We start from the raw sequence: 14,507 nt of genomic DNA on the forward strand, positions 1-14,507 counted from the left end.
GTGGTGAAATGATATTAACTTGTCACTTTCCCTGTACGACTTGCAACAACGACTTTAACAGCATTTGAGCTTCACACCCTGATGACTTTAGAGGACAATGGCTGCTGTGTGAATATAAGAACAAGCAGGGTCTTTGCCTCACATACACTGCCATTCAATACAGCTGACTGAATTAACACTTAAAGTTTCCTTCGTTCATGAGAAATGTCTTGTGACAGTAGCCAAAATATCCATGCCCTGCTACTTTATTGGTTCAGTCCACTACATTTTGGGAGAGAATATTGTACTTTTACTCAATATTGTTACAAGTAACAATGCAGGTGCAGATACACGATTAAAATCAGCTAATAAATGATGATTTCGCACCATTTTTGCTGAAACTACCAGGTAGTGTATAAAGTAATATAAGAACTTTGATGCATCACTCATTTCTAATCCACTAATGAAGTCCTTTTTTATGATTTTAGACTGAGGACTGTAACAGAATAGACTACTGTGGTGTTGCTACTTTACTGAAGTAAAAGATGTGCTTGTTGCACCACTGCCCATACCGAGTCAACATCCATCATTGCAGATTTTGAGCTGATACAAAGAGTGCTGCAGAGAATTTCACCTGTTGATTCAGGTAGTAAGTGACATATTCTTTCATGGTCAAATAATGCATTAGTAGCATAATGATTATCCTGCAGTATGTAGGCCTTTCTTAAATTCCCTGTTGTATTGTTTCTTTTCACTAAGTGGCTATGAAGTAAAATGTAGGCTAATTATTATACTTACAAAAATGCATAACCGGGTCGCACTTTATCTACGTCTGTCTTTTTTTAATGATCAAGATTTACACACATTTTGAGTTAAAGTCACAGTTTTCCATTAAAACTCAACACCTCATGTCGTTTACGTCTCCCGAATAATCTCGATTGTAATAGCCACGCAGTTTCTAATCTTGGATGCCATTTCTGAGACGAGTAAAGCGTAAACTAGAATTATATTAAAAGAGTGGTTTTAATTGCTTTGAAGGGAAGCTGCCTATCTGGGGTTCTTGTTTGGGTTTAGGTTTTCTCCCCTCTTGCAGTGCCAGAGTGTTCAATGCGTCTCCAAGTGCGCACGACAGGTCTGCAGCAGCGCGCCGCAGACCGCCTGCCAGGCATCTGGCTGCTCTGCGTTTATTTCTGGAGGAGCTGCTTTTTGCACAATCACCCCCAACAGGTGGATAAGTCGAGTGGGCAAAAACATCGGTGAAAAAACACCCCTGAGGCAAACTGGAAGCGTTGCTGAACCAGCTGTAATCCTCCGAGGAAACTTCGTTCTCGGTTATTTTTGTCTCCAGGATTTGAAGCGCGGTGTGCGCCAAGGACCGTGTTTGCCTCCCAAATTAGACCTAATGGAAGTCGTGATCAAGACTGACCGAATCTGGATGTACATTTGGAGTGCTGTTAAGTCTGCAGAAATGAGAGAGGAAAATGCAGACTAGACTGAAAAAGGAGGAAAAGACGGACTGGCATCACAAGGAACCAACATATAAACAGGAAGGGTTTCGTGCAGATCCTCTCTGCAGTTTCACATTTGGAGGATGCTACATTCAAGTTGAAGCGGTTTTTTAGTCCTCACGTGCCCTCTGGATATTTTCCAAAGGAAGAAAATTGATCTCCATGAGCGCAGCTCCAATGCCCAACATCTCAAAGGTTAGTTATTTGCTCTAATGTACTTAAAACTTTGCTTTAAAAAAAACAAAGGCTTTTCACGCTAGACAGGAATATACTGTTAAGATGAAATATGCAACTTGGCGCCTCCGGTTTCCCTCAGTTTGAGGACCCCAGCAGGAAGCCTTGACAGAGGAGTCCTTTCTCATTTTCACAACCATTTATATTTATGCTACTCCCTGGAACATTTCCCGCACACAAACGCAGAGATAAAGATGTCAAAATCTCACCTGGGAGTGTTTACAGGCGCTGTTTAATACAAATGCCACATGCAGACCTGTTGTCGTTAATTAGTGTGTGCTGACAATTTTATGATTGTTTTACTGTCATTGTAAACACATGGTAGGACTCTCTAAATGGGCTGCATGGTCTGCTGGACAGCACATTTATGCTGCGTGTGCCTGTGTGATGTCTAATCAATGTAACTTTCAGAATAAAAGATGTTTCGCTCAATGTATTTCTCTGCCACTGCACTTTAGTGGTGCTGCACCTTTTGTGTACCAAAACAGATCAGATTTTTCATTCCTAAATCGTGTATTGATTCCAGCAAACTGTGATTATTTAGACTCTACAGCACGCAGAGATATGAGCAGCAACAGATCCACTAACCCTCTTGTGCTGGTGTTTCTGATTTGTTGCTGCACCAAGGTCACAATCAACACAAAGTTTATAATTACGATGACAGCATTAATAGCACAACATATATATACAGCTGAGGTGATTTAACTCAAAAAGGATGATATAATGCTCCTCATATCTGTCAATCATCAGCTAAAACAGGTTTCTAAACTGTTATATCCCAGTGGAACAGACAGGGGGAAAGGCTGCTGAGATTATAACTAATTGGGAAGCTTATTGCATAGAAAAATTTAAACATTTTTAAGTCATAATTTGGTTGATTTGAATTTTTTTTGTTTTGAAAAAATTGTCTTGAACGTTATGCAGAATATTGGTGTTGAACTCAGCTCTTTTACTGGCATGATGTACTGTCTGTGTAAGCACTTTCTCTGCATAGTGCATAATTTTTACTCTGCCTTCTCCAGACTGGAGTTATTCAGCAGCACTGACTGCACGGTCCCCATGTGGCCAGTTCAGAGGTATTTTCTTTCAAAGTGAAATTGTTCCACAAAGGGCCGTAGCAATATCAAACTAATGCCCAGGGCCTCAAATGAGGTGTGAAAATGTGTGCGCCCGAGGAGCCCTCGAGTTGGAAAAGTTCTCACTGAAGCAAATCTTTTGGTTCGTGATGTATTTTTTTAAGTTCTTTTCTTTCATGAGGGGAAATGGAGAGGGCACAGGGAGCGTTTCTACAGTAGTAAAGTGGCACCGGGGCTGTAAGCAGAAATGACAGGTGACTTAGTGGGACAGAAATGTTGCCAAGGAACAGCAGCCAACAGCGTTACTTTAATTATCCTCCACTTTGTGTTATTAACTCGCAATTCAGCTCCTGCTCCTGCAGCACATCAGGCTGCCAGAACATTAGGGTTGCTAGTTCAAAACCTGAACGATTTATATGATTGCTTTTTGCCTGTTGTCACTGTGAGGTTACCAGGCAGCCAGTGGATGTCACTGCAGATGCCAACAAATAGTGAAGCAAATAAACTATAATATTACAACATTTGGTTTTGATTAAATCAACAAACCTAACATGTTAATTCGTTTGTTTCAGTGGTTAAAGTTTCCTTCCCTGGATCAGAGCAAGGCCAATTGTTTCCCACGCTTCGAGTCTTTGTGCTAAGCTAAGCTAACCCCTGCTGGCTCTAGCGTTACATGAAGATATCAGGCATCAATCATCCCATTTGGCTCCCAGCGTAAAAGCGTATTTTCCAAAATGTTAATATCCCTTTAATTCTGCTCTTAAAGGATACAGAGCTTTGGCCATCATAATTTCACACATTTATAAGAGTAAAATCAGTTTTCTCTCTTATTCTTCTACAATAAGCAGGCTGCTGTGAGTCTTCATCCACTCATTATCAATTGAATAGAAGCTCATACGGTTGTCCTGAGGGAGAGGGATACACTAGCTACTTGAACTCATTTTGTTGATATATTTAGTAACATGTAACCTTTTCCACTTTGTGTAGTGTGTTTGGTGTTGTGTTGCACCCCCGGTTTTCTCGCCTTCTCAGTCCCCCATGGATTCAAACCCTCAGAGGAGCGCAGAAAACAGCCCGTCCCTTGAGTTAACGCTCGCCTCTTTTTGCGTCAACTTACAATTAACACTGCTGCTGGCTTTAGAGGGTGGTTACAGTACGGTTGCGTAGTCTGAGGAGATCTTTGAAGAATCATACTCTTCATACAGTATAATGTGGATCACTTGTTTCTGTCTTCTTCTGATGTTCAGTTTTATGATCACAGTGTATTAGTAGATCAGCGCTGCCAGGTTCCAGAGAAACGAGAGATCTCTGCTGTTGCCTTGTTTGGAGAGAATCAGTGTACAGTGTCAGCGTGTCACTGTGAAGTCTTGCTTCTGTGATGCAGCACATCCACATGTGCTGAAAACATTGTTGTGCCGTTACTAGGCAACCCCTTAGTCAGCTGCCGTCAATCAATTAGCAAACGTGGGTAATGACATTAGCTTAGGCTATTAGTAACCCAAGATTTAGACGTCTTCCATCCATTTAGGGCGGTGAATGATGATGTCACTTTATGAAACGGGTAGAGCAACCACTGCCAACTTGTTATTAAAATACAATACAGTGAGTTGAGATGTTCTTGGCTCAGAGTTTTGGTAATAAGCATGATTTTTCTGCAAAATAAAGTCATGCAAGTCTAAGAAATGTAAGGCCCAGAAGAAATGGCAAACATTGTTCAAGATCATTAAAAGATACGTTAAAAAAAAAATGCAATTACGGTTTGGAGAATATATTATTATTATCCAGACTTTCTTCACTCCAGCTCCAAATATTCTTTGAAACTGAACATTTGGTGGCCAACAATATTGACCTCCCTTCTCCCTCTCTTCTACACCATTCTCTCACCTCTGTCCCCGTGTCCTCTTACCATCTTTCTCACCTTTTCTCACTTGTTAAAATCAATGCCAACATCACGATGCGTCCTCTTCCTCTAACACCTTTGTCCCTGTCCCTTCTAGTGTGAACTCCCCCAGCCTGGCAGCAGCTGTAGCCGTGTTAGCAGGGTGCTGGTGAGCTGAAGCCCGGGGAGATGTCACAACTGTACTACCGGCGGACTGACAGCTCCTCTTACCGGGACCGCATCCCGCTGAGAATCGTGCGGGCCGAGTCTGAGCTGTCGCCTTTGGAGAAAGCTTACCTCGGAGCGGTGGAGAAGGGGGACTATGCGAGTGTCAAACAGGCTCTGGAGGTGTGTATTTGTCTGAATGCATGGAAGAATGGATCATTGGATTGGTTCATGGATGAGTAAATACAGAAACTGAAACTCTAATTTAGGGATGGGTGAATGGATGGATATTAAAACCCAAATCTGATTGGACTGATTAAAAAAGATTAGGAGATTTACGTGCAGCTATGATTATTATCTCCTCATTTCCAACAACATCTGGTGCCTTCATTCACCCTGACAAGTGTCAGACCTTTAGTAGACACAAAATATTGCTGCAGACCAGCTGCTTGGTCCTCTCATAGTACCGGGGATGCCAAGCATGAAACAAACAAAAAGAAGGGGGCTTGTCACATAGCAATGCAGCGAGACAAGAAGGAATAAAAACAGGTCAAAAGCCACTCATCAGCATGTTGTTGTTGCTGCTCGAATTTTCATGTCTGAAAAAGTTGCTGCTTTAGACGAATAATGTCAAATATGTCCACAAAAGCCGCTCATTTACAAAAGTCCCCAATCGTTAAGCACTGCACTCCTGTTGGACTCATGATAGACAACTTAAAAGAGAACCAATTCATCATCATGTCATCTTTTTTCATGATCTTTGTTGGTTACAACCTGGCATCTATACAGTACCCATTATGCATCTCAACCACCAACAGATCAATCAGAGATTTAGCTTTGTTATGCTCATAGCGGCTAACACACCCTCAAGCTGCAGGCCTCAGAGATGAGGAGAAGGCCATGGAGGTCTGGGAACCTCACTTTGTTCATTTTTAAACATGTATTGTGTCAGCCGCAACCGACTCTGACTCAAGTAACATCACTCAAGGCGTCACTTCTCTCTGGAGCCTCAAAAGGCTTCATACAACTTTTTATGTCTCCACGCCATCTGCAGCCATCGCCGAAGGCGCTTTGTGTTTTGGTTGTCCGTCCATCCGTCTGTCCCATTCTCGTGAACGCGTTATCTCACCAACTCCATGAGGGGAAATGTTCAAATATAGCAGAAATATCCTTCTGGACTCCAAGATGAAGTGGTCAGAGGTCATGGTCACTGTAAACGTTATTGTCCATAACTAAAGGATCCATACGCTTCAATCTAAGTAACCAAGTTGTGATTTTTTTTGTCTTGGATAAACACTCTCTTTCTATTATTCCATCCCATTCTCCTGAACGCAATATTTTAGTAAAGCCTGAAGGGAATGACTTGAAATGCACTTGAACTCAATGTAGCGCTGTTTGGATTTTGGTGGTCAAAGGTCACTGTGAGTGGATTCCTCCCGTCCTTGCAAGCGCAATATCTCAGCAGCCCCTGGGGAGAGTGTTTTTCTTACATCAGTTTTTCATTTATTTACCTGTCTACGAGAACAGAGCCATCAGACTTTCAATTGCTCTGTCAGATCTGAGAGGTGTGAAAAGTTTTCATTTCCTTCAAAGCTGAACGTGTATTTTGTGTCAACGTGTATTTTCCCCTCTAACCAATGATTTTCTTTTAAATCAAGTCCCACAGCAGCACTAGAAACAGAACCTGACTTTCAATCACAACCCTATTTTGTCAGGAGGCAGAGATCTATTTCAAGATCAACATCAACTGCATCGACCCTCTGGGCCGCACCGCTCTGCTGATTGCCATCGAGAACGAGAACCTGGAAATCATCGAACTCTTACTGAGCTTCAACGTCTACGTCGGCGATGCCCTGCTGCACGCAATCCGCAAGGAAGTGGTGGGAGCTGTGGAGCTGCTGCTCAATCACAAGAAGCCCAGTGGGGGCATGCAGGTGAGGAGGGGACTATAAGGGGGATTGAAGGAGTTTCAAATTAAGAGTGCTTTGTTCATGCGGTAGGAGAGTGTCAGAGCAAAGGCATGAGCTGCTCAACGGGGTGCTAGAAAAGAAACTAGGATGGTGATGTTTTCCCTCCAAATTAAATGCATTCCCTTATATATTTTATTTGAATTGATCATTTCAGCATCAATTTATGTCTATTTTGAATTTTGAAAATTCGCTACGTTTATTGCCATATTACCCAGTGAGCACCAACCAGGATTTCAACGTTGACATTTGGCTGAAAACAGGACAAGACCTAAGTTCAACCTTTAATCAACCGGCTGAAATATGTTTACGACATCATGTCAGAAACAGATTTTCATTTCAGCGTTAAAAGGGTGACAAAAGTGATGATTGTAGCGTCATTTCTCCAAAATCCTTGAGCAGCGGTTGGTGGAATCAGGCGTAATTTCAACACATACGGCGCTTCATGGGCTGTGTGACATTAACAAGAAGGCTCAGAGACATTATAAAGAGAGCAGTTTTAAATATTCCCCTCAGAAGGAGAAAAAAGAAGACCGCGCATGCCCAGGTACTTCGGCCGTGCTGCTCTGACTATGAAGGCAGAACGACCACTGGATGCTGACGAGGTTCATTTCTCAGGAGACCTCGGTGGAGCGACGGTGATGAGTGCTGGGCCTGGCTCGTGAGATTGACTCCACCCGTGTTAATAATATTTCCGTTGACGACTATGATGCACCGCTCGCTTATTCAATCATTTTAGCCGCTAAGTGACTTGAAAATCACAGATAACATTTGTGTGAATGTGTGATGAATCTTGTGACAGAAGCAGGTGAAATCTAGTCTAAACATAAATGTTAATTCAAAGATACTTGGCAAAGTGTCACATGTTCCGAATTACAGGAGGGATCTTACTGAGTGCTACAGTGCAGTGTCAGCCTTTTACAATACTGGTTTTCATTGTGTAGTTTATAAGCTGTGTGCAGTTCCCTGAAGCTTTTTATGCCATCCAAAATAATTGACCGTGTATTGTTGGCAACTACAAAAGCTGACACTTCAGAAAGCTGTCTCCATGAGCCTTTTTTTCTGTCGGTCTTTCGGTCTTACAGAGAGAAATGTACTGAGTAAGCTTACTGATTTTGTCCAAAAATAGAGGGCGTTCGTCATTTTCTTTCTTTAGTTTGAGAACTCTGAAACTGCTGTTCTCAAACCAACCGTCTTCTCGACGATGAAAAGCTGCCTGTTCAGAGGTTTAATCACTGTAATCAAACCAAATACAGCCTAATTAAGTTCAGCTTGGTGCATCTGTGCACTGATTGCTCTCCACTCAAGGAGCAATTTCTTTTACTTGTTCCAAACACACATGGACTGTTCTTACTGGAACACACTCGTACTCGCTTCAACTGTAGATGTAATGCACCACAAACTACAGAGGAGCAGATGCTTTGGGCTTTATCTGCTGTTCTTGTTGTGTCCTGTTAGATGCTGTACATTTGGCTTTGATGAATTACTGTATAAGAGTGAAAATAATGGGGTATTAAAAAGATAAGGTGAGGGAGGGCACTAGAGATAGCCTTACCTAGTTATCAAATTGATGTAGGGCCCCTGAGATACAGAGGGGAAAAGTTTCCCTTCCTAACCGCTCAGCTGTGACATCTATCAGCTGACACATTTCCTCTGTAAGATACTGCTTTCTCACATCACATGACTAAGCTGTGAAAACAGATCACTCCAGGGCTACCAAATTTCCCCAAGAGACGCTCATTGATTATCGTAAAAGGCTGTCTGGGAAAAGAGCGTCCCATCTGTTGCCCGCGTCTTCTCCGGGATTTATTGATAAGGAGGTTTAATTTTAATGCTTTACGGGAATGGTTTGCAATTGTCTTTCTATTTTGCAGGCGGTCTGAATGATGTGTTTGTGATAATCCTGTGAGCGCTGCGGCTTATTTGTTTTCCGCTGAGGAGCACATCCGATATCAGCGTTTTAAACAGCTTCATGTATTATCCTCTGAGTGCAGACAAGCCTCTGTCGGAGGCACAGACACTGGAGCGCATGGTGTGTCAATTAAAAGGGCCTTCAGGCGCTTTTGTTTTCAGTCTGGCTTTTCATAATACACATTTTTCTTTTTGTTTTGTAACCTGCATATTTACATTTTTACACAAAATGATAGTCACGTAAGGTAATCCCTCTTCCTACAGCAAAACACACAGCATGAATCCACAAAGATCTTATTTTCTGCAGTGTCATTCAGAAACAGATCTGCTCATTGTCTCGTTTTACGCCGGCTTTATCGAAACAACGTCTGTAATGTTGAGGAACGAAAACCAGCAGGGGGGCTGGAGACGGAGCACAGTGAAATGAAAAGCCGAAAAAAACACTGTGGGACGCTGAATGGTTCATTCTAATTTCAGTATGCATTACATCGATGAGTGGGTGATAATTTCGTCCATTTTTCCACTATTATCACAACTTCACATGTACCGGCACTCCTCCTGCTCCGTGCTTGGGCTCAGGCCAAGCTTGTTTGATGTAGATCATTTGATGTCCCTCCTCCTCCCACATGAGGAGAACAGAGTATAGAGCTTATTAGATCACCCTCCTCGCTGAAGTACGACGACTCTCAGACGTGGCTCTGTGCCATTCTTTGGCGTATCTGCTGCACTGAGAGTAAACTACTCTACTTATTACATGATACATTGACTTTCAGTGCAATGTGGATGATGCTGATGGTGAAAAAATGAAGCAACAATTCTTTATATTTTTCCTCAGAGAGCAGAATGACTCATGATACTATTTCTGTTACTACTCAGACTTACAGTACATTACACCTTGGGTTTAATGGGACATCCCCAGCATCAAACAACCAGCCATGATCTTCAGTGATGGTTGGTTCGTTCGTCAGTCCACCAATCCAAGTTTGTCCGGACATGTCTCATGAACATTCATTGTGTCCTGAGGATGAATCCTAAATATTTTGATGATCTCTACACTCTTATACTGGTGCCAACAGCATGTCAAATTTTTCACTTGTTCAGCGAAATTTCTCATCATCTACATAATCGAGTGGCATGGCATTGGTGGACGGAGCTAGAAATATAAGCCTCTGTAGGCCATTAGCATCCACCAGTCAGTTCAGAACTGAAGAAGCCTTCCAGATGAGAGGTGAAGTCCAGATTAAACCTGCTGAACATGAACATTTAAGCAACGCTGTGCTTAGGTGACGCCTGACTGAGATGCTAGCATAGCTGTCACTGTCAGTATTGCCAATGGGGATTTTATTACAGACCCTCTGAGGAGAGTAAGAAAGTAGTTTATAATGTTTTTTAATAGATGTATTATCATTATACATATTTTGGGTGGAATAGCCCTTTTTCAAATCCATTAAAAATGAGTAATAACCTATTTTTATTTTAATGGGAAAGACGAGCTATAAACAGTGCTTTAAATCCAGTTAGCTAACAGAAAAGCAGACATCAGTTTCTCATACGCCCCTGCTGTGTTTGACTGTTGCTTATGTCTTCTTATCCTCTAAGCTATTATGTCTTTTGGAAAGCCTCATGCTGCTTATTGTGTCTGTACTATCAGATGAAAACACTTGACTGCCTCTGAGAGATTAACATCAGCATCTTATCAGGTTAGTCAGTGTATGAAGCTCTCTGTTTGTCTCCCTAAACGCAGTCAATTTAAGGGATTAGGTCGGCACAACCCTGAGTAGCCACGGTGATAATTAGTAAGAAAAATTATTTTAATATGTATAAAAGTTTGTATTGTCTGTCATTCTAATACAATGGGCCTTTTTAATCTTAAAGGACTGGAAGAGAGAGGTAAATAAACAAACTTCTCTGGCTAGCTAGAGCTAGCTCGTGAGATAGCCAAGGCTAGCCTTAGTTAAAGGTAATTGACCCTTTTCTCTACATAACCTCCCAGTTTACAGCAAGTGAAGAACACTCTTTTAATGCTTTAACATCTTGGTTATAGAATTTTATTTACTTTAAAAACGGTAGCTGAGTCTGGAATTGGAGGAGTAAACACACACACACCAGATAAACTAGTCCTGCTAAATTTAACCAGCCTAGCTTAGCAGTCTATGCAAACCTCCAACAGAGATTTGGTGTGTTTAAGCTAAATTTATACATATTTAAATCATTCATTGATTTGCACTCATTTGGGCAATTTGTTTCATTTTGTAGACATTTTGTTGTAGACACTGGGGGCATAAATTAAGATTTTACAACTGATATCTGTTGCATTGCTAGTAAGTAGCCTTCAAACTTCAAATCCTTTTTCCTCAACTTCCTTGGTTGTGTAGTTACAGTAAAAAAGAGAGGGGCTGTTCTTTGAAGCTTCTGTAGTCTCTTATCTCTTTAATATCGTTGTAAAGCCCTCTTACTAAAACTAGAGCCACTTCCTATCGCTCCTCTGTCTTTAGCAAGGTGCTAAATAGCTCCTTACCGATAGCATGTTTTTCCTCCAGACATTTTTGACTATCTCCTCTCACTCCACCACACAATCAGATAACAGGCTTCAATTAAAAGCAGCGAACAGGGCCGGCTTACTCCTCTGCAGCCTGCAGCCGTGTTTCCACTGAATGCACTGGGAATAACAAAAGGGCTAAGCTGGAGAGGATGATAAGAGGGAAAGGTGGAATGAGCTTCATTCTGAGCATTATGATTACCTCTGACACGTGTGAAATACTGATTTTTTTATTACTACACTGTGGCCTGACCTTGCACAGCGGGCTTGATATGGATGGCATGTTGTCTGCAACTTTGACCAAGGGCAAAATGTCTCGCTGGTATTTGAAGAGTTTTCTCTGCAGCTGCCAAAAGCTATAACGGTTGTTTTAGACCTTTGAACTGAAATCTCAGAAGAGAAGATCTTTCAGACTCTGTGTTCCACCAATAACTACTTCTGAGCTGTTAAATTTGGCAGAAAAAGACCTGCAGGTCTAATAATTGGTAATAGACCACATAATGCTAAGGCAAGATGGCCTCTTTAAATGAAGTATGTGTGATTTAAGCGCATTTTCTCTCCTCTATCTTCAAAGGTTCCTCCTATCTTATTGGACAAGCAGTTTTCTGACTTCACCCCTGACATCACTCCCATCATCCTCGCTGCACACACCAACAACTATGAAATTATCAAGCTTCTGGTGCAGAAAGGCGTGTCAATGCCGCAGCCACATGAGGTGAGTTAACCATACGTACTTTATTTGTGTTGTGAATTGTATTCTAGTTCTTATCGTCAGTGAGGACCCCAAATCTCCAAAAGGTCAACCTCTGTCCCAGGAGCTTTTCTGATTCAAAAGAAGCCATTCAGATGGTAAAGAAGACCATGTGGGTTTTACTTAACATCAAAGGCCTGCATTTTGATAATAAGGTTATACTCAAAATACAGTTGTCATAGAGTATTCTTACTTTAAGATATAATCAAACAATAGACAGGAATTAAGTTATGACTGTGTTTTGATCCTGTTAAAGGTGTCAGACATTTTTTATTATTAAAGGGGAGGTATTATGCTAATTTCAATCTTCATATTTGACTCTCTGATACCTGTGGAGTAGCTTAGCATAATTTACAGTTAAATAAAAAAGTTTCTCACACTGGTGCTCTGTGCAGGCCCCTTATACAGCCTCTGTCCCTTTAAGAAACCCCGCCCCTGCAAGCCCACTTTCTTCTGATTGGCCAGCTGCACTTTGTGATGTCACAAAGTGCAGCGTGTAGGAAAAACAGTGTAAAACCTGGCGATCACAGCAGCCTGCACACTGAGCTGAGAAGCCTGGGGATTACTCCAACAAACTTTTACCTACAGATTTGAAACTTCACCCACGTTTAGTCTGAACATCTAACATTGTAACATTATATATGTATATGTATTAAAATGTGAAACAGCATCATACCCCCTCTTTAATGAACTAACTTTAAACTGTAACTGAAAAATACACAGTTACGAGCTCTGAATAATACACATACATGACAGTTGTCATAATGGATACAGTGGTGGCCTTGCTGGACTGAAACATGATCTAATACAAACCCCAGAGAGGCCTCATTAAAGTGTGTCCATGCTTTGTTTGATGCTGCAGGTGCGCTGTAACTGTGTGGAGTGTGTGTCCAGTTCAGACGTTGACAGCCTGCGGCACTCACGCTCTCGCCTCAACATCTACAAAGCGCTGTCGAGTCCCTCGCTAATTGCGCTCTCCAGCGAGGACCCGTTCCTCACCGCGTTCAGGCTCAGCTGGGAGCTGCAGGAGCTCAGCAAGGTCAGGAAAGAGAGGCAGCTACCAGTGGAGCTGGTGCATCGTTTTATAGGTTTTTAAAGCAGTCAAATGTATGTTACATTAATTAACCTTTACGTGCCCTTTCATGGTACCATCATGTGAAATTGAACTCCCTGTCGATTTTATTAGCCAAGTGTGAAAATAATTGGTTGGTGTAAATGTCAGGTGATAAAAAAAGAGCAAAAGATACAGCAGTCAACCATGAAACTTCAAAGAAATGATTACGAAAACTGAATCCTTGCCTGTTTTAAATCATAATATTCCCAGATTAAATATTATAAGTTTACTATTTTTTTCTAGTAAAAAAGAAAAGTCTGGTTTTCTGTGAACTTAAAATTGAAAACATTTTAAAACCGATACTTTCAGATCTCGCTGCAGACATCTCTGTGCTTTAGCTGAGGCTAATTAAATGCAGTTTACTTATGTTTATGTTTAACACTAATTCAAACGTGTGAACTCAGTCCTTTTAGTAATTGGATGAAACAACCTCGGCATATGAAACGAAAAGCATTTGAAACTTAGAGATGGTGCATTTATTATATGTAAACAAGCCTGAAACAGCTTTATGACACAACATACCCAGAGGCAAGGTTTGATTCTGACTTCAATTTGTTGACTGTACGATATTACTCAATATGTTGACTGAGATCTCAGCTGCGAGGTTCTTGCGGGATGTTAAGCGCTATATGTTTTCTGTCTTCACCAATTTTAAGGTGGAGAACGAGTTCAAATCCGAGTATGAGGAGCTGTCCCAGCAGTGTAAACAGTTTGCCAAGGACCTCCTGGATCAGACGCGAAGCTCCAGAGAGCTGGAGATGATACTCAACTACAGAGATGACATCAACTTACTGGAGGAGGAGGGAAACAACGACCTGGCGAGACTCAGACTGGCTATTAAGTACCACCAGAAAGAGGTAACACGTATACATCACACTTTGAGACTTTAAAATGTCAGAAATCACATCACTTTTCTTCTTTGTAGTATTGCATGGTGTTAGATATTGTTGGATCTCGATGCCACACTCCCCAGGTAACAGTGTATATTTCCTGTGGAAGACTGCCAAGCCTGGAGTTTTTACGGCATCAAGCCAATGTCTCCTCACAGGTGTCACTGCCAGCCAGAATAAGCTGCTGTAATGATGTAAGATTAGCCCCAGGTTCTTCTTTGATGGTTCCAGATGCTAGTTTGGGTCGGACTTGATCTTTTTTCACTTTGGCAGCTCACACAGATGATGGATAGGCAAAGCTTAAAGTCTATTATTGAGGGCCTTGCAGCTGCAACCAGATTCCATTGTAGGAGTGAAACTGTAGCTGTAGATTTTAGGGTGTTTACCGCCGAAAAGAAGCACTTATAGCTGCACAAGATGGGGTTTATTATGTCCCTTAACTGACAATAACCTGTTGCAGGAATATCTACATGCCCACAATCGTGCTATATAAT

At 41.6% G+C, this 14,507-nt stretch overlaps 1 protein-coding gene across 1 annotated transcript in view; it reads left to right on the plus strand.

The window, feature by feature from the left end:
• The first annotated feature begins 1,600 nt into the window (after positions 1-1,600).
• Positions 1,601-14,507, plus strand: part of trpc4a (transient receptor potential cation channel, subfamily C, member 4a) — a 28,722-nt gene continuing 15,815 nt past the window's right edge. The window contains exons 1-6 of the mRNA XM_069678220.1: positions 1,601-1,682; positions 4,795-5,024; positions 6,557-6,775; positions 11,833-11,973; positions 12,872-13,048; positions 13,780-13,980. Coding sequence (XP_069534321.1) covers positions 4,866-5,024; positions 6,557-6,775; positions 11,833-11,973; positions 12,872-13,048; positions 13,780-13,980 — 897 coding nt within the window. The 5' untranslated portion in view covers positions 1,601-1,682; positions 4,795-4,865. The remainder of the gene's footprint in view (positions 1,683-4,794; positions 5,025-6,556; positions 6,776-11,832; positions 11,974-12,871; positions 13,049-13,779; positions 13,981-14,507) is intronic.

Source organism: Semicossyphus pulcher, unplaced genomic scaffold, assembly GCF_022749685.1.
Source record: "Semicossyphus pulcher isolate SPU_LCO1_2020_fin unplaced genomic scaffold, fSemPul1.0.p SCAF_10, whole genome shotgun sequence".
In the NCBI taxonomy this organism is placed as follows: domain Eukaryota; kingdom Metazoa; phylum Chordata; class Actinopteri; order Labriformes; family Labridae; genus Semicossyphus; species Semicossyphus pulcher.